At 40.0% G+C, this 17,795-nt stretch overlaps 1 protein-coding gene across 5 annotated transcripts in view; it reads left to right on the forward strand.

The window, feature by feature from the left end:
- Positions 1-261: 261 nt before the first annotated feature.
- Positions 262-17,795, forward strand: part of vps13d (vacuolar protein sorting 13 homolog D) — a 72,045-nt gene continuing 54,511 nt past the window's right edge. For 3 of the 5 annotated variants that reach the window (XM_023957042.2, XM_078950077.1, XM_011473001.4), the window contains exons 1-16: positions 262-736; positions 4,685-4,873; positions 5,433-5,510; positions 7,334-7,524; positions 7,714-7,794; positions 8,071-8,187; positions 8,613-8,717; positions 10,023-10,193; positions 11,755-11,855; positions 11,933-12,101; positions 12,935-13,036; positions 13,443-13,632; positions 13,727-13,909; positions 14,114-14,244; positions 14,333-14,384; positions 15,774-15,950. In XM_023957042.2, coding sequence (XP_023812810.1) covers positions 4,777-4,873; positions 5,433-5,510; positions 7,334-7,524; positions 7,714-7,794; positions 8,071-8,187; positions 8,613-8,717; positions 10,023-10,193; positions 11,755-11,855; positions 11,933-12,101; positions 12,935-13,036; positions 13,443-13,632; positions 13,727-13,909; positions 14,114-14,244; positions 14,333-14,384; positions 15,774-15,950 — 1,945 coding nt within the window. In that variant the 5' untranslated portion in view covers positions 262-736; positions 4,685-4,776. The remainder of the gene's footprint in view (positions 737-4,684; positions 4,874-5,432; positions 5,511-7,333; positions 7,525-7,713; positions 7,795-8,070; positions 8,188-8,612; positions 8,718-10,022; positions 10,194-11,754; positions 11,856-11,932; positions 12,102-12,934; positions 13,037-13,442; positions 13,633-13,726; positions 13,910-14,113; positions 14,245-14,332; positions 14,385-15,773; positions 15,951-17,795) is intronic. The other 2 variants (XM_078950075.1, XM_078950076.1) reach the window with 2 other exon arrangements.

The raw sequence follows: 17,795 nt of genomic DNA on the forward strand, positions 1-17,795 counted from the left end.
TTGCCACATGCAGAGCAGTCCTATTCATTACTTGCACAATTACAAAAACACAGTAATAATAATTATTAATTATATTATTTGTGTATTTTGTAATTAAGCTTTGCAATAGCGAACCGTCAAGAATCTATCCCTGTTCCCGCCTATTAAGTAGCTCCACAGTCCACGTGACCGTGCACTTGACTCAGCGAAACGAGGGGTGGAGTTCTTCTTCCATCCTGTAGGGGGCTCTGTACTCCTCATGCTGAACAGGAAGAAATATTTGTTTTTGTCACGTGATCGGAAGAGAGAACTAAACTCAATAAACTGTTATGCCGTGAGTTTGGTGTCGACGAGAAGGCTGTCATATGTGAAGGGAACAGAAAGACAGCAACTTATGAAATATTTCCGAACATCTCGGCTGCTCATCAGAACCAGCAGCAACTTGTTGGTGTCACAGCGCGCCCGGGCCGGCTTATCTTGATCTTGTATGCTAAGTTTAGCTATAGGCGGGCTTGGGGGATCCAACCGTCCTTGTCAGAACAACACATCGGTGTGCTGATGGTGTGTCGTCCGACTTCTATCTTCACTGAGCTTTTGTTGGGCCTGTAGTGATAACTGATGACCAGCAGACAGGAGGAGCTGAGCTGTCGCTGTCCCCGTTCTTCTGTCTGCAGCGGTTTGCTGCTCAGTCGGAGTCCTCCATCGACGTTAGTGTTGCTAACCGGACTTGGACCCAGAGAGCAAGGCCCATGAGACGGTGAGCCCAATGAATGAACCAGTCAACAAGACCGAGACTGTTTCTTGTCTGTTTTGTGTCAAAACTTTGCGGTGCTGCTTCGGGTGTTTCTGACAGATTAAACATATTAAGTGCTCTCTGAAAACACACAAGTTAGGGTCGCGTGGTGGTGACGCACGAGCGCTGTTGGGTAAATACATGTCCGACTGTTTTTGAACTTTTCAGACTCAGAGCCAAATCTCAATAAAGAGTTAAAACCGACTCTGCCAACCTTAACGAGACAAGTCAATTTAAGATAGATAGAAAGATAGATAGATAGATAGATAGAGTCTAGTTTATAATCCCTGAGGAAATTTAAAGATCATGAACCTTTTAGTCAATTTAGTCATGTTTTCCTAAATAACTACTGATAATACGGAGCCCCCAAAGGGACATTGAATAAAAAACAAATTGAAGTAAAAAAGAAAACACCAAAAAAAAAAAAACTGACATTGCAGCTTTGCCTCCTCACCGTCACAATAGTATTATCTCTGAACGTCCTCTTAAACTAGTTTTAAAGTCGCGTGGTTTGTTTGGGTGTAGGAGTTACACCAGCTTAGCTCAGGTTACCACTTTTATTAAGATCATCCAGTAAACTCCATGGATATTGGTGGATGCATGCAAAGTGCGGTCAAAATGGGTAAAATGCCTTTACATTTAATAAACATTTGCTTGTAAACATAACACAACTTGGAAAAATTAAACATAAGCAGACATTTGCACACCTAACTGGTTTTATAAACTCCAGATTGTCCAATTTCTTCCAATCATTTAGTGTTTAAACAAATTAATTCTCTAATGAAACCTGTCAAATATGCAGGTATTCTAGTATTTCAAACGCAGTGTTTTTTAGTATTTCATTCATCCTGTTTAAGTGAACAAGATTCTATTTTAACAGTAATGTTTACTTCCCTTTTGTCTTTACAACTTTGACTGAGTGCTGAAGTGAATAAATGCATTCATAGATAGTCTGTGATGCTGAATTCAGTTGTGTGCCAGAAACAAACCTGTCAGAGGTCTCTTTGAGTTCTTTGAAAATCTTAACCTCAGGTTTTACCTCCAAGGATTTTCAAGGCTCTAGAATTGTCAAAAGTGACAGTAGCATGTAATGTTCTGAATGAGTGTCTTTTGTATGAATGGAATTTCTTAAGGATTTTCTTCTACTAGTTAATGTTACGTTGTGAATGATCAAAAAGTAACTAGGCGACAGTAAGTTCAGTGACTCGTATAAACACAAAATTGCAGGCACTAAAGTAACAAAACAAAAAACTTATAGCAGACAGACAGTCAGGACCATGAATATTTGGACAGAGACAAATTCTTTCTAATTTAGTTTCTGTACATTACCACAGTGAATTTTAAATAAAACAACTCAGATGCCATTGAAGTGCAGACTTTCAGCTTTTATTCCATGGGTTGAACAAAAAGATTGCATAAAAATGTGAAAAACTAAAGCATTTTTTAAACACAATCCCTTCATTTCATGGGCTCGTTAGTAATTGGACAAATGAAATAACTGCAAACCAAATGGTCATTCCTAATATTTGGTTGAAAAGCCTTTGTTGGCAATGGCAGCCTGAAGTCTTGAACTCATGGACATCACCAGATGCTGGTTTTTCTCCTTCTGAATGCTCTGCCAGGCCTTTACTGCAGCGGCTTTCAGTTGCTGTTTGTTTGTGGGCCTTTCTGTCTGAAGTTTAGTCTTCAACAAGTGAAATGCTGCTCAATTGGGTTAAGATCAGGTGACTGACTTGGCCATTCAAGAATATTCCACTTCTTAGCAGCCATGCACGCCCAGCCATGCACGCCCAGACCATCACACTGCCTCCACCGTGTTTTACTGATGATGTTGTGTGCTTTGGATCAGGAGCTTCTCCACGCCTTCTCCAGACTTTTCTCTTGGCATCATTCTGGTAGAGGTTGATTTTGGTTTCATCTGTCCAAAGAATGTTTTTCCAGAACTTTTTTAGATGCTTTTTAGCAAAGTCCAGTCTAGCCTCCCTATTCTTGAGGCTTCTGAGTGGCTTGCATCTTGCAGTGTAGCCTCTGTATCTACTTTCATGCAGTCTTCTTTTGATGGTAGACTTGGATATTGATACGCATACCACCTGGAGAGTGTTGTTCACTTGGTTGGCTGTTGTGAACGGGTTCCTCTTCACCATGGAAATGATTCTGCCATCATCCACCACTGTTGTCTTCCGTGGACGTCCAGGTCTTTTTGCGTTGCTGAGTTCACCAGTTCTTTCTTTCTTTCTTTCTCAGGATGGACCACACTGTTGATTTAGCCACTCCTAATACTGTAGCAATTTCTGGCATGTTTTTTCTGTTTTCTCAGCTTAATAATGGCTCCTTTCACCTGCATGGAGAGCTCCTTTGACCGCATGTTGTCTGTTCACAGCAAAATCTTCCAAATGCAAGCACGAGTCCTCTAATCAACTCCAGGCCTTTTATCTGCTTCACTCATAATGACATAACAAGGGAATTGCCCACACCTGCCCATGCAATAGTATGGAAGTCAATTGTCCAATTACTTAGGAGCCCATGAAATGTAGGGATTGTGTTTAAAAAATGCTTTAGTTTTTCACATTTTTATGCAATCTTTTGGTTCAACCCATGGAATAAAAGCTGAAGGTCTGCACTTCAATGGCATCTGAGTTGTTTTATTTAATATTCACTGTGGTAATGTACAGAAACAAAATTAGAAAGATTGTCTCTGTCTAAATATTTATGGTCCTGACTGTACGTACATACGTACGTACAGTACAGTACAGACCAAAAGTTTGGACACGCCTTCTCATTCAAAGAGTGTGCAAAGCAGTAATCAAAGCAAAATGTGGCTACTATGAAGAACCTACAATATGACATATTTTCAGTTGTTTCACACTTTATTGTTATGTATATAATTCCACATGTGTTAATTCATAGTTTTGATGCCTTCAGTGTGAATCTACAATTTTCATAGTCATGAAAATAACAAAAACTCCTTGAATGAGAAGATGTGTCCAAACTTTTGGTCTTTAATATATATATATATAATAAATTGCATCTGGAAAATGATTGAAACTTCTTCAAGCCGACCTTAAAAATGTTTGGGAACCCATGTCGCCAAAGATGAACTAATCTTTTGTAATTTCTCTAATGTTCTGTATGAAGGTCCAGACCTCTCTACCCTCTGCAGCAGGGACTTGTGGTCAGGTCACAAACCTCAAAGCATGTCACTGGACTGCAGATCACCCAGAATGCAGCTGTTTACCAGTATAAGACACCATGACCACATCACCCCTGAACTCAATTTTCAGATCCAGTTTAAGTTTTTCGTAATTGTTGTTAGAGCTCTGAATGGCCCTGACCTGCGACGGACTGGCGACATGTCCAGGGTGTCCCCTGCCTTCGCCCATGAGTAGGGCGAAGGCTCCGGCAGTCCCGTGACCCCGAATGAATGAACTCTGAATGGCTTGGTTCCAGCGTATTTATCTGAGCTGCTGTGGCCGTATGCTCCAGGAAGACGTTTAAGATTTTAATCCTACCGGGTCTCAATTCAAACTATATCTTCTAATATTGATATCATCAATTTACTTTATTTTGAAATGATTTTAGAATGCTACAGGTCAATTTGTTTATCATGTTGCCTCACATATAAATTGATTTATCGATTAAGTTGGTTAATCGTTACACAACTAATGCTAGGATAGGGAAACACGTGGTCATCACTAATAATGTTAGATTGTCTCTCCTGTGTATCAAATCAAAAGACAATTCTTGGTGTTGAACAAATCTTGATCTCACAGCTGCTGACACTACCCCCACTCACATTTTTAGGTGTTATCAATCCAGAATTTCTCATCAGTTATGGGTTTGTTGCTGTTTCTTTTTCAGCTGTACTATAATCCACACTACCTGAAAAGATAAAAAAACATTTTGTTGTTTCAGGCATTCAAAGCCTCCCCTCTGATGCCAGCGACCAAGAGGGTTAAGCTTATCACCTTCACACCCCGTGAACCCCCCGCAGCCAAAGCAGAAGGATGCTGGAGGGACTTGTTGCCTGGGTGCTGAACACCTACCTTGGAAAATATGTCAGCAACTTGAATACGGACCAACTGTCCATTGCCCTTCTCAAAGGTAAGCGATGTCTCCACCTATAGAGTTTCACTCAAAGGTCTTAGTTGAACTTTGACATTGCCTTTTAGAAAATAACATTAGGCTCTTACTAACTTTACAAGCGTAGATAATTTCAAGAAATTCTTGGACAAATATGATTTTCATTTATGAGTTACCATCATTTAGCCTAATAACATGGAATACTGATGAAGCATCTGGTGTTATCAGTTTATCTTTACTCTGATTAAAAAACACACATTGTTGTTCAAAGCAACAGGAATGTGTAACTACTTTTTCAGATTGCCTGTTGAGCTTGTTTAGGTCCTATGCATTCCTTAAATGTAAAGTTCTTTTGAAGTGACATCTATAGGCCGCATAGCCAAAGTCTGATTGCCATATTTTTGCTTAGTTTTCATGGCACTGCAAAGAAATATAAAGTGAATACATTGTAATTTAACCAGCACGACTCGCAGATAGCTAGTCATAAATTGGAAGGTGGCATACAGCTGAGCAAAGAACTATTTTGCAGTGTCCACTTGTGCAAAGACCGTTAGACAACGTGTTCTTTGTCTGTTTTCAGGTGCGGTTGAGCTGGAAAACCTCCCACTGAGGAAGGATGCTCTCCGGGAGTTTGACCTGCCTTATGAAGTGAAAGCAGGTGAGAAACGGAGAACAATGGCAGGGGAAAGGAGTGGTTTCCCCAAAGTGTAGCTCTGAACTCGTGCAAAGATGTTTGATCTGGGATTTTTGTTGCCTAAAGACAAACACAATTTAGGAACATGTGTGCTCACATTTGTTTTCATGTATGTGTTCCCATTTTTTGGTGTTTCCGTTGAGTGTCGCTAACTGTCTCTGTTGGAACTTTCCTGCTGCTTAGTAAAGCATCTGTAGATGCTAAATGGCTTTTACTTCTACAGTGCTTTATTACCTCCCTTGAAGGCCCAAAGCGCTTGACAGTCACACACCCATTCACTCATGCGCACACACATCCACACACTCTGCTGCTGAACACTGGCGCCAACCTATAACCATGAGCAATGTGGGCTTTAGTGTCTCGCCTAAGGACACTTTGACACATGGGCGGACGGGCGAGGCAGGAATTGAGCCTGTGATACTCTGGCCAGTGGTTGACCTCTCTGCCTGTGCGCCATGGCTGCTGTGCATTTTACTGTTAGGGTTTTACAGGTCTGTAACAGCAGCTTCCTGGATGTTGTAGCATTTTTTCATTTGATTGCATTATATTTTCATAAACTCTCTCCAAAGAGTTTATCAAACAATTTGAGATATTTTTTGATAAACAAATTCTTCTTCTTGATTGCTATGAGAAGGGTTCATCTTTAATTTAAAATAAAACTGCTAACACACAAAAACTGAATTGCTTTGTTTGTTGTTTGCGTGAAAGTAAAAGTTCTTTTCTAGGGGTGTTGCAAAAAATCGTTTCGGCGACATATCTCGATATTTCATTTGGTGAAACATGTATCCATTCAGGACGATATTTACTTAATTATTTCTGAGCGTCTGAGCCTCTTCAAGCAGCTTTACTCCATACAAAACAACAAGATCTCAGCTAGAAGCAGCTTTTTTCGTTGTTACGAGACATGAACTACTTCGTTTTTACTTGGGATGGATACCAAATCAAAACTCTGTTCCATGTTGCTGCCAGTAACATAGAAACACAGATTGCAGTGCTTTTTAGAGGCTCAGATAAGAACGAGTGAAGCACTGCAGCTGCACAGAGGCTAATGCACGGAGCATCGGGTTTTGTTTGTTTTTTTGATTTTTTTTTTTAAAGTACCTTTCAGGCTCCTGAACCGTTTAAAAGTACTGGAGAAGCTACATTAAGCAATATTGAAAATAAACAGTATTTATCTTTTTTTTTTTCTTATACTAAAAAATATTTTGTTGTGGAAATCAGACAATATTGACTGTTTCCTTTAAGAACAACTATATTTGAAGTTACCAAAATAAAAGCACGATGAATTTGCTTTGGTAAAAGCAACTTATCTATGAGATACAGTTGCAGTGCTTAATATTGTGATCACTAAAGAAAACATATTTTACAATTTTATCACAATAAAAGACGTATTGTTTTAAGTTTAATACTCTTAAAAAGAAAAAAAGGAAGTTTTCTGGTACATTATCGATCTCTTGCCAATACACACCCCTATTCTTTACCAAGAGCTCACTCTGCAGTGTTAGAGCAGTGAAGGAGGCCTCCTTAACAGTTCCATCCAGCCGTAATACACTTGGTAGCTTCTTTCACTTCAGTGATATTCAGTAATATTCTGGCTGTCTTATGGGTGACATTGCCCAGTTCATCTTGCATACGGCTCTCTAAATTACTGAACATTTCTCTATGAATTTCTGCTTCTCATAAACATGCACCTCCCCTTTTTTAGTCCTCTTGGCTTTTCTTGTTCAATGCTGTGAGTGAATTTCACTGACGTGGGAGGAACAGCACTCATCCATCTGTCGTTACAGGCTTCATTGGTAAGATCACCCTTCAGATCCCGTTCTACCGGCCTCACAGCGACCCATGGGTCATCTCCATGTCCCAGCTCAACCTGATCATTGGCCCCGCCCCACCACAAGAGTACGATGAAGAAAAGGAACGAGAGGATGAAAATGAACGCAAGAAACACCTCCTGAAGGCCCTGGAAGACAAGTTTAAGGTAAGGTATGCACAGTGTTTCCCTGAGCCTCGGCAGAACTTCCTATTGTGTATTTGTATTATTGTGATACGTATCATATCGCCAGACTCTTGCCAATACACAGCCACGATGAATTGTCTTCTCTGCTCTTGTTTTTAGTTAATGTTGTAAATCTGCATATTGAATGTAATGGTTTGATGTCTTTTTCAGTGTGAATGTGAACAGAAAGGAGAGTCATACTGGTACTCTGTCACAGCATCTCTCGTCACCAGGATTGTGGAAAACATTGAGGTAAGAAAGGCGACATTTGAAATGAGTGAGGTACAGCCAAAGAAGGGATTTCCGCAAGTTATTTCAATCTGCTTGAACTACTTTTAATTCCATGTTTGGTTCATCTTTGTGTCAAGACAAAAGGGAAATGAAAGAAGAAATACTTGAGATTAAACCATTTAAATCCCACTCATGACTGCACGTTTTATCAGCTTTCACAAAATTACTAAAGTGGTTAAGAGTTTAGTCCGGCAGTACCAGATTATTAAAATCCCTTTTTCGTTCTTACATCATCAGTTGAAGATCCAAGATGTGCATCTTAGATTTGAGGATGACTCTTCCAACCTAGAGAATCCTTTTTCTTTTGGGGTTTGCATCAACAACGTATCTGCTCAGAACCCCGCCAAGGAGATGGTGAGTGTTGACACAAACCGCATCTACAATTGTCCAGGACAATCCACTTTCTTTATTAGTTACAAAAGCAAGCAGTACGGTGTTTTTGGCCTTGGAAAATTCAAGCCATTCTAGGAAAAAGTTCTGGAATGTTTACTGTCATCATGCGTGTCATCATGGTACTCTGTAAGTGTCAGGATGGAGTATAAACTTATAGAAACCACTTATATAAGTGACCATAGTATAAGCGGCATAATGACCTTTGCATGATCAGAAATGAATGCACTTCCACAGCGTGTGTTGATTTCTGATCATGCAGACTTAACCCTTACATAAGCATGGGTAATATGTGGTTTGATGCTTGCATCTGAGGATCACTGCAGTTGTGGGCAGTTTTTTTTGGGGTCTTTGATTATTGTTTTTCTGGAATTCTGTTGCATTTGCAGGTCCAGAAGCTCCTCAGACAAAAGCAGCTGGAGATCCAGGACTTCAGTGTTTACTGGGACACAGAGTGTGAAATGCTTGGAAAACTGCCAGCAAATCAGATTCAGGTCAGTAACACAGTGACTGTAAATATTTGATTTAAAATTGGGCCGACGGTTTTTGTCTTTAACTTGGCAGACTTGAACCAGACTGGATTCTGAGATTAATTTTCTGGTTTAGGTGAAGGTATTTTGAGGCAAACTCTGGAATAAAAATAACCTAATGAAACGTTTTTGGATGACGGCCCTCTAGCTGGAATATTATATGGCTTCAATGTTCATCCATGATCAGCCAGACAAATCCCTCTCTTTAATGAAAAAGCACAAAAATAAATTTTATATGGTAATTATACCAAACCTACAATAAAATATGAACATAATGATAGGAGGTAGCTGTTATGGAACCTTTTTTACAGTCTTTTGCCAGCGGTTAACTCTATATGAGACAAAGATTCAAATATAATCTGGAAGAAAAGATAACTAGGCAATCAAAGAGCAGATTACCTTTAATGCATCATCATAGACCATATTCTGTTGTAAAATTTTAATCATGTTGTACATGCCTGACTGTTATTGGACAAGCAGTCTTAATCTTGTGTTGACACCTAACGCGATTCACTTATCAAATTTGGGTTAGACGCCTTTCTTTCAACGGGTGTCAAATTCGCTGCTCGTCGTTTGTCCAAAAATATGTGTATGTAAATAATTTGACGGGCCGGACGCGTGTGGGAGGAGCTACTGTCTAAAACTTTTAGCCTCATCGCTTCATGGAAGCATTGACTCTAGATCTCATTTGGAGATCAGCTTCATTTATTCTGAAGAGCTTTAAAAAGACATCAGTTCATGACAGAGATTCATCCATGCGATGAGCTTCACCGTCTACTGCAGGAGCTGCATCTGAATGACGGCGCTTTCAGCGTTACTTCTGTCTGTCAGTGGCCCAGTTTGAAGACTTGGTCTGAGGAGGGAAAAATGACAATAAAACAAAATTAGAGGACTTTCTCCATACAAATAAAAAAAACTATCGTAAAGGTTATGAGGAGAACGATCAGATTATCCTCCACGTTTGGTTTTGACTCCGACCGCTGATTACATCATGAACACGTCACATGCCAAAGCATGCCATGCTGCTCAAAACATGCCGCAGGACCTCTGATCGAGTCTGAACATTGACTTAACAGGTAAACTGGATGCTCCTGATGCATGCCGTGCTTCTGAGAGTCAGCAACATCAAGAAAAATGAAGAACTTGAGAAATACCAAGAAAAGCAGATTTGTTGGAAGTGGAAGCAATGGCTCAGATCTTCAGATTTGTTATCCTGATATTGTTTTCATGTATGTTAAGACAAAAACTGTTGTCTTTATCCCACTGCAGGATGCAATGACTCAGTGTATGCTGAACCGAGAGCACCAGTACATCTTTGAACCCGTGTGTGCTTCTGCATTGGTCAGGAGAAACGCATCCAAGGAGCCTCTGAGGTCAAGGAGCACTCCTCGGATTGAAGGCCTTGTTCAGCTGGAGCCCATGTCTTTACGTCTTTCACAGGTCATTCTGAAAACTCACTTCATAATACTAATCAAATAAAACTCTAATCCGTTCGTTGTTATAGCAGAAATGAGTTAAGTTAGTATTTGCAGCAAAAGGAGGACAGGAAGAAAATGTACAGAAACATTTTAGTCCAAACGACAGACGTTTGTAACTGCAGCAAGGAGAGAACAGAACAAAAACACTGGAACGTCTGCTGTACAACAAAAGAGAGGCGAGTCGATAGTGCTGTCATGCCATTAATGTGTAATTAAATTAGGTAAATCATTTTTAACCGACTCTAATAATTGCTGTAAAAAGCCTTCTTTTGAGATATTTTCATTTAAATGTGTGGCATTGTGGTTCAGTAAAACATCAAATTACAACCAAAAAGGGCCTCTGAAGTTTTTCCTAACACAACAGACTTCCCACCTTTACTTTCACGCCACCAAGGGAGTTTTGTTTTCAATATGGACCAATTAAAAACAAACAAAAGAACAAAATCCGGTCCACACACTTAAATTTAACACACAAAAACAGTATTAATACTTTTCTGAGCAATCCAAAAAATATTGATCCCAAACTTCTTATTGATATAATAATATTATTATATAGTTAACATACCTTATTCCACAGTTTACCGTCTGATGGGCTCAGCTCTCCGCTTACCCCATTAATTTATAATAACAAACTCCTCATCAGGCTCTATCCCTTACATACTAGATAGTAGCTGTGACATTGTTTTGGGTTAATTCTGTTAAGAACCACAATGTCGTACATTGACGACGACACAACAGCCACACGCTTCGTGCCACGTGAATGAACCAGACCTGCACTGAGAGCAAAGTTCAGAGTTCAAATAAAACATTCATGCAAGTAAACCTTCGCTTTTTTTAATATTTGAGAACACGACAATAGTTATAGATTAAAAACGAGATTAAAATGCCATTAAAAAAAATCACGTGCTAAACTGTCTGTAGTAGGGCTGCACGAAATGAGGAAAATTTATGCGATATTAATGATCAGTATTGCGATAACAATAAAACTTGTGGAATGTGAAAAAATAGCAAAACAACCAAAAACGTCATTCGCCTTTCATTGCAACGGTTTAAAAATTAAACTCTAAAGCACTCCCGTCAACGAAGGAGTTTAAGATAAAAGGGCTCCATCTGATTGGTCAACAACTTGAATGGGGTCCATCCGATTGGTTAAATGCAGAAATAGATTTATTTAATACGTGAAATACTTCAAGTTGCCATAAGATTCTTTTAGCACATTGAAGGAAAGCATTTATTGCTATTCTTGCTGTCTTTTGCCATATGCATATTGCACAGCTTGATGTCACGATAACGATACATTTGCAGTATATTCTGCCGGCCTGGTCTGTAATAAATTAACTGCGATTAATGCGATAATTTGACACCGCTACAAGTTAATAACCTTTAAAAATAACAAATACTGCATATGTTCAACTTTACTGCTTTTCAAGTTGTTTTAGTTTCAAATATATGCCAAGAAGTTTTTTAAAATAATTTTATTGCACCGCTTTGCTTAACGTTTGTTCTCATTTCTTTTATGTTAGGTTCAGTATCTGCAGATCATGACTTTCCTAAAAGAGCTTGACCGCAGAGAGCGAGGAATGTTTTACAGAAAATGGAGACCCAAAGTTCCAATTCACACCAAGTATGTTACATTTGCTGCATTTCATTTCTTTTCTCTTAAATTTTTGTTTAATCATTTACTGTTTGCTTTCCTCTTAGCTGCCGGCAATGGTGGATGTTTGCTATTGAGGCTAACCTAAATGTAATTAGGGAGCAACGTCGGCGATGCAGCTGGATCTTTTCGCTACAGCGAGCCCGAGATGCTCGGACCTACACCAGCCTCTACTTCACCAGACTGAGGGGAATTCCTTTAAGTCCTCTTGAGGAGGTAGGCTTTGGTGTTGGAACCATGCTCAATTGTTTCTAAGTGTGCCAAGAAAAAATCCCCTCACCATGACACCACCACCACCAGCCTGAACCGTTGATAAAAAGCAGGATGGATCCAAGCTTACATGTTGTTGACGCCAAATTCTGACCCTTCAGTCAGAATGTAGCAGCAGAAATGGAGACTCATCAGACCAGATAACGTTTTTCCAATCTGAAATTGTCCAGTTCTGGTGAGTCTGTGTGAATTGTAGCCTCAGTTTCCTCTTCTTAGCAGACAGGAGTGACAACCCCTGTGATCTGCTGCTGTAGACCCTCTGCCTCCAGGTTGGAGGTGTTGTGCGTTCAGAGATGCTCTTCTGCAGACTTCAGTTGGAACCAGTAGTGTTTTGACTTCCTGTTGTCTTTCTACAAGCTGGAACCAGTCTGGTCATTCTCCTCTGACCTCTGGCATCAACAAGGCATTTCTGCCCACATAACTGCTGCTCACTGGATATTTTCTCTTTTTCTGACCATTTTCTGTAAAACCTAGAGATGGTTGTTGGTTAAAATCCCAGTAGATCAGCAGTTTCTGAAATGCTCAGACCAGCCTGTCCGGCACCAACAACCATGCCACATTCAAAGTCACTTCAATCACCTTTTACCTCCGTTCTGATGCTCGGTTTGAACAGCAGATCATCCTGACCACGTCTGCACGTCTAAATGCATTGAGTTGCTGCCATTTGATTGGCTGATTATGAATTTGCGTTTACGTGAAGTTAGGTACGTGTGCCTTATAAAGTGCCCGGTGAGTGTAGACCTTCATAAACCTCTGTGTTGATGCTTTCTGTTATTCAGAGTGAGCTGAAGCGAGTGGAAGAGGAGCAGACGTTTGAGGAGCTTCACACTCTAAGAGAAATTGTGTACGACTGGTTTCGACAGCAAGAAGACTCCACAGAGGTATGCTTTAACAAAGAGCTTTACTGTTCACACTCTTCAGTCTGTGAAGACTACAATTAAAAAGTAGTCGGTGTAAGTGCTGCAGTTCCTTAAATTTTCCTTTGAAGATTTGGAGTCAAGAACAGAAAAGTACATTGGAGCTGCGGTTCCTTTTTTTTTTACTTTCATGTCAACAGATTTCTTCTTTTTAATTTCAGTTTGAAGATATTTAATGAAAATCTGGAACATTCATGAAATTAATCATTGAGAAAATAAAAGCCTAACTGATTTGACATTTTTATCATTTTTACAAGAGATATGGATATGAAAATAACACCATTAAACAAGAAAAAGGGGCTCACTTGGAATGGCTCTGCTTTTTCATTGTTTCACTGGATTTCCTTTTTGCATTTCTTATTTTTTGCAGAAAATAAAAGAGCCGAGTGTTGAGTGTCAGCCTGAATTATCTGCCACAACCATTCAAAAAAGTGGGAGCTCAGGGATGATCCAGTACCTCCAGTCTTGGTTCCCTGGTTGGGGAGGCTGGTACGGAGATTCTGAGAATCTGGTCAGACCTGAGGAACCTTTGCCAAGTCCATCCTCCTGGAGTATTCTAGGTCAGGCCTTGTTTCTTAGTAGTGTCCCAGCTGCACATCGTCTGTTTTACAGTCTCCTATACATGCTGAATCATGACTATGTGCTGCTCTCCAGCAGAGACAGAAGACCTGTTTGATCCACTGGAGGACTCCCACACTCTGAACACTTTCACCAGGCGGGATCACATGTTTGCCCGGCTGGAGTTCTTACTGGAGAAGGGTACCATCATGCTCTTTGAACAGGACAGGAGGGGCCCTGTTCTGCATGAGAGTGGTGTCATCCATCTTGAATTCTCGGGTATGTTTCTGCACTCATGGAGTCGATTCTAAAGCTTTTACACTTTCCCCAAAAACCATCATTAGATGGGATAAACATCAGCTGCACACTTTGAAGTTGCCATGTTGTCAACTTTCACTCATACATTTGTCTGGAGAAGCGACTTCCACATAATCGAAGCAGCTCTTGTTTCAGAAAAGAACTCCGTTTTTTTTTTGTCTTCAGTGGTGAAGGTGATCGTGGAGTCCCTCCCTCGCTCAGAGTCCTCCTTACTGTCAGTGAAGCTGGGCAATTTGTTCCTGCGAGATTTGACCACTCAGGGTTCCATCTTCCCTGTCCTGATGTCAACCAAAACCGTAAGTGGTTCCGAGAGAGAACTGTGTTTATTTATACTTTCAAAAGGAATTATCTTTAACCTTAACTTTAACTTATGACTTGTCGCAGGATACAGTTGTCACCGTTAATCAGTCACCACTCCAGTCCAACAATGTTTCTGGTAAGATCCTCAACAGTCACAACTACTTTTCCCCATCATTTGTAAAAGATTATACAGAACTTTTCTTTTATATATCGTTTGCATTGACATTGATAGTAAAGATGGAAAAAAGTACAAAACTTAATTATGGAAAAAAGATTTGTTTTATCTTTGTTTAAGTGCAGACAGTTTAAACAATCTTCAGTATGTTTCACTTGGTAATAAATCCTGATATTAGAGCCTAACTAATTTCTTTGGAGCAACAGTGAAGAGCCAGAGAGGTGAGGAAGCAATTTGAATTCAGCCTTAGACTCCACTGACTTATTTTTAGAATGTCCCAAGAAACACATTCTAAGAAACCAATATGCTAATGTTTATAGCCATGCTTATATAATTTTCTTCTATACAGTAATCCTTTTAAGCTGCAACATTATATACTTTTTCCATATCTCGAGTATTAGACATTTTTAATAAAATCTTACACCTCCACAGCTCTATTCTAGTATGTTTGCTCAATGGTTGATTGAAAGTCTGTCCCATTCATGAGATCTTTTTTGCATATTCTTGTATTTTCAAAGCCACCCACAAATGTTCTAGAGTTCAAAGGTCAGGGCTTTTTAAATTGCCACCAATTTCCTCTAATAATCTTAAACTACTTTGAGTTTAATTTGGAACCAAGTTTACACTAAAGAGCATCTCTCGTCACTCGGATGCGGCTCTCACTGCCGGAGTGAATCTCACCGTACTGGGAGATTCTCTGAATGATCTCATCAACCCAGACATGGAGATGTGATTGCCCATGCTGTTGAAGAGCTCTTTAAAATAAATAAACCTTATTCTTTTAACACCATCCATGTCTTCCATGCATTGTGAATGAAGTATACACAGACGCCACTCCATGTAACATTTAGGCTACAAATATTTGGCAGTAGCTACACATCTGGGGTGTCAAGCCTTTTTGGACAGGCAGCGAGGAGTAAATTCGCCACACGGTGAAAGACTGGCGGCTGACGCAAATTTGATGAGCGACTCACGTTCGGTGTGAGCAGGGCTCTGGAACCAATGATGAATGATTTGAACTCATGTAAAGTTTGACCAAATACTTATTTTCTACCATAGTTTACAAATAAATTCTTCGAAAATCAGACTGTGATTTTCTGTTTTTGTTTTTCTCATTTTGTCTCTCATAGTTGAGGTATACGTAAATTACAGGCCTCTCTCATCTTTTTAAGTGGGAGAACTTGCACATTTGGTGCCTGGCTCAATACTTTTTTGCGCCAGTGAAAGACCAATCCACGCTCCATCTCTTTGATTAAAAATCATCAGCAAGCAGAATAAAGTAGCAAAACTGTAGTTAAGCCGATAAAAGCAATAAATAACGTTTGTTTTTTTTGCTGCATATTTTGCCAGAATGCAGAGTCGAGTCTACATCTCCAGTGTTTGAAATGATATATGAGCGAAACCCTGCAAAATCCAAGTTTGAAAGAAGACTGGAAGTCCGCACAAGTCCACTGAACATTATCTACAACCCTCAGGCTATTAAAAAAGTGACTGAGTTCTTCTACAAAGGGAGGGTCCACACCTCAGGTTAGTATCAGACCCAAGTTCACTTTGTTTGCTCATAGTTGCATACTGTTTAACAACTGTCTAGTTATTTTGCTGGAAGAAATAGAATGTGGTGTCTTTGTTTGAAGAGGCTGCATGTGAGTGTAGTTCATCTAACTCTCACCTACACGGTCAAGTAAAGTCAGACTTTAAGGATGTCTTCAGAAAAGATTTCAAGACTTCATCAAAGATAGGTCAGACTATTCTTCAGAAAGGAGTTTTAGTGTTGAAACGAGGTACCATGGAGCACAAGAAGGCAATTATGGAGAAATAGGATCATTTTCCTTATCTGTTCATGGTTTAGGCATATTTAAGCCCATCAACACAACTGACATCTTTATTTCTGTGGCAGACTTTTCAACAGCAACCCAAACATTGAACCTTTAATCAATACCTTAAATAAAAAAATCGCTTAATTTTTTGTAGAGGTCAAGTTTTAACAGTGAAATATAAATGGATAGATAGATGGATAGATGGACATTATCCCACTTATACCATGGTCACTTACAAACATAATATGTAGTCAATATTTTGAGATTAATCCTAGTTATTTTTTCGGTTTAAACCGCAGACTGATTGATATGTGGTGCAGCATATTGTCATGGTAATGGCTGACCGACCTCGAATATGGCGGCAAAGGAAAGCGATATATGTAAGGGTTAATGGCCTTCGACGTGTGCATTATCAGAATTTACGCACTTGGTGTCAGACGGTTCAGGCTTCCACGGCATGCATTAATTTCTGATAATGCACACTTCGTCGGCCATTAACCCACTTATACCATGGTCACTTATAAAAGAAATAAATACTCAATCAGTTTTTGGTACTTTATTCTTGTTATTTTTCTGTTTAGATCTCTTTTTTTACTAAAAGAGAGACAAAATGCGCCGCTTAGCCGGCTGAGCCAGCACCGACCCCGACTGCAGCGGCACAGGAAAGCGATATATATGCTGATCGTCACGATGGATTAAATAAACATCAGTTCAGAGAGAAAGTTTGCCTTACCACTTGTTTTTGTCCTGATGATGAGGCAAAAGTTTGTTTCAAAGAAGCCAGCTCAGTCAAGTGTCCTAATTACTTGATCTGAACTTGATTTTCTGCAGGGGGCACCAGACCAAAACCCCCCCGTTTGTCCAAGAAGAATAAATGCTCCCTGTAGAATGAATCTTCTGCTTCATGCACACAATCACCTGGATGCTGATGCAGTGCAGACATACACCGTATAACCAAAAGTATATGCCCACCCATCCAAATGATCAGAATCAGGTGTCCTAATCACTCGTCCTGGTCACAGGTGTATGAAATCATCGCTCAGGCATGCAGACTGTTTTTACAAACCTTTGTGAAACAATGGGTCACTCTCAGGAGATCAGTGGATTCCAGTGTGGAACTGTCATAGGACGCCACCTGTGGAACAAATCCAGTGGTGAAGTTTCCTCTCTAATAAATCTTCCACAGTCATCTGTCAGCTCTATCAGAACAACATGGAAGATTTTGGGAACAACAACAACTCAGCCATCAAGTGGTAGACCACATAAACTGATGGAGAGGAGTCAGAGGATGCTGAAGGACATAGTGCAAATAGGTCACCAACTTTCTGCACAGTCAGTTGCTACAGAGCTCCAAACGTCATGTGACCTTCAGATTAGCCCAAGAACAGGACGCAGAGAGCTTCATGGAATGGGTTTCCATGGCTAAGCAGCTGCATCCAAGCCACGCATCACCAAGTGCAAAGCAAAGCGTTGATGCAGTGGTAAATGGTGCATACTTATATAGCGCTTTTCTACCAGCATGCCGCCACTGGACTCCAGAGCAGTGGAGACGCCT

Source organism: Oryzias latipes, chromosome 7 (genome assembly GCF_053564925.1).
Source record: "Oryzias latipes strain Hd-rR chromosome 7, Olatipes_Hd-rR_3.1".
NCBI lineage: Eukaryota > Metazoa > Chordata > Actinopteri > Beloniformes > Adrianichthyidae > Oryzias > Oryzias latipes.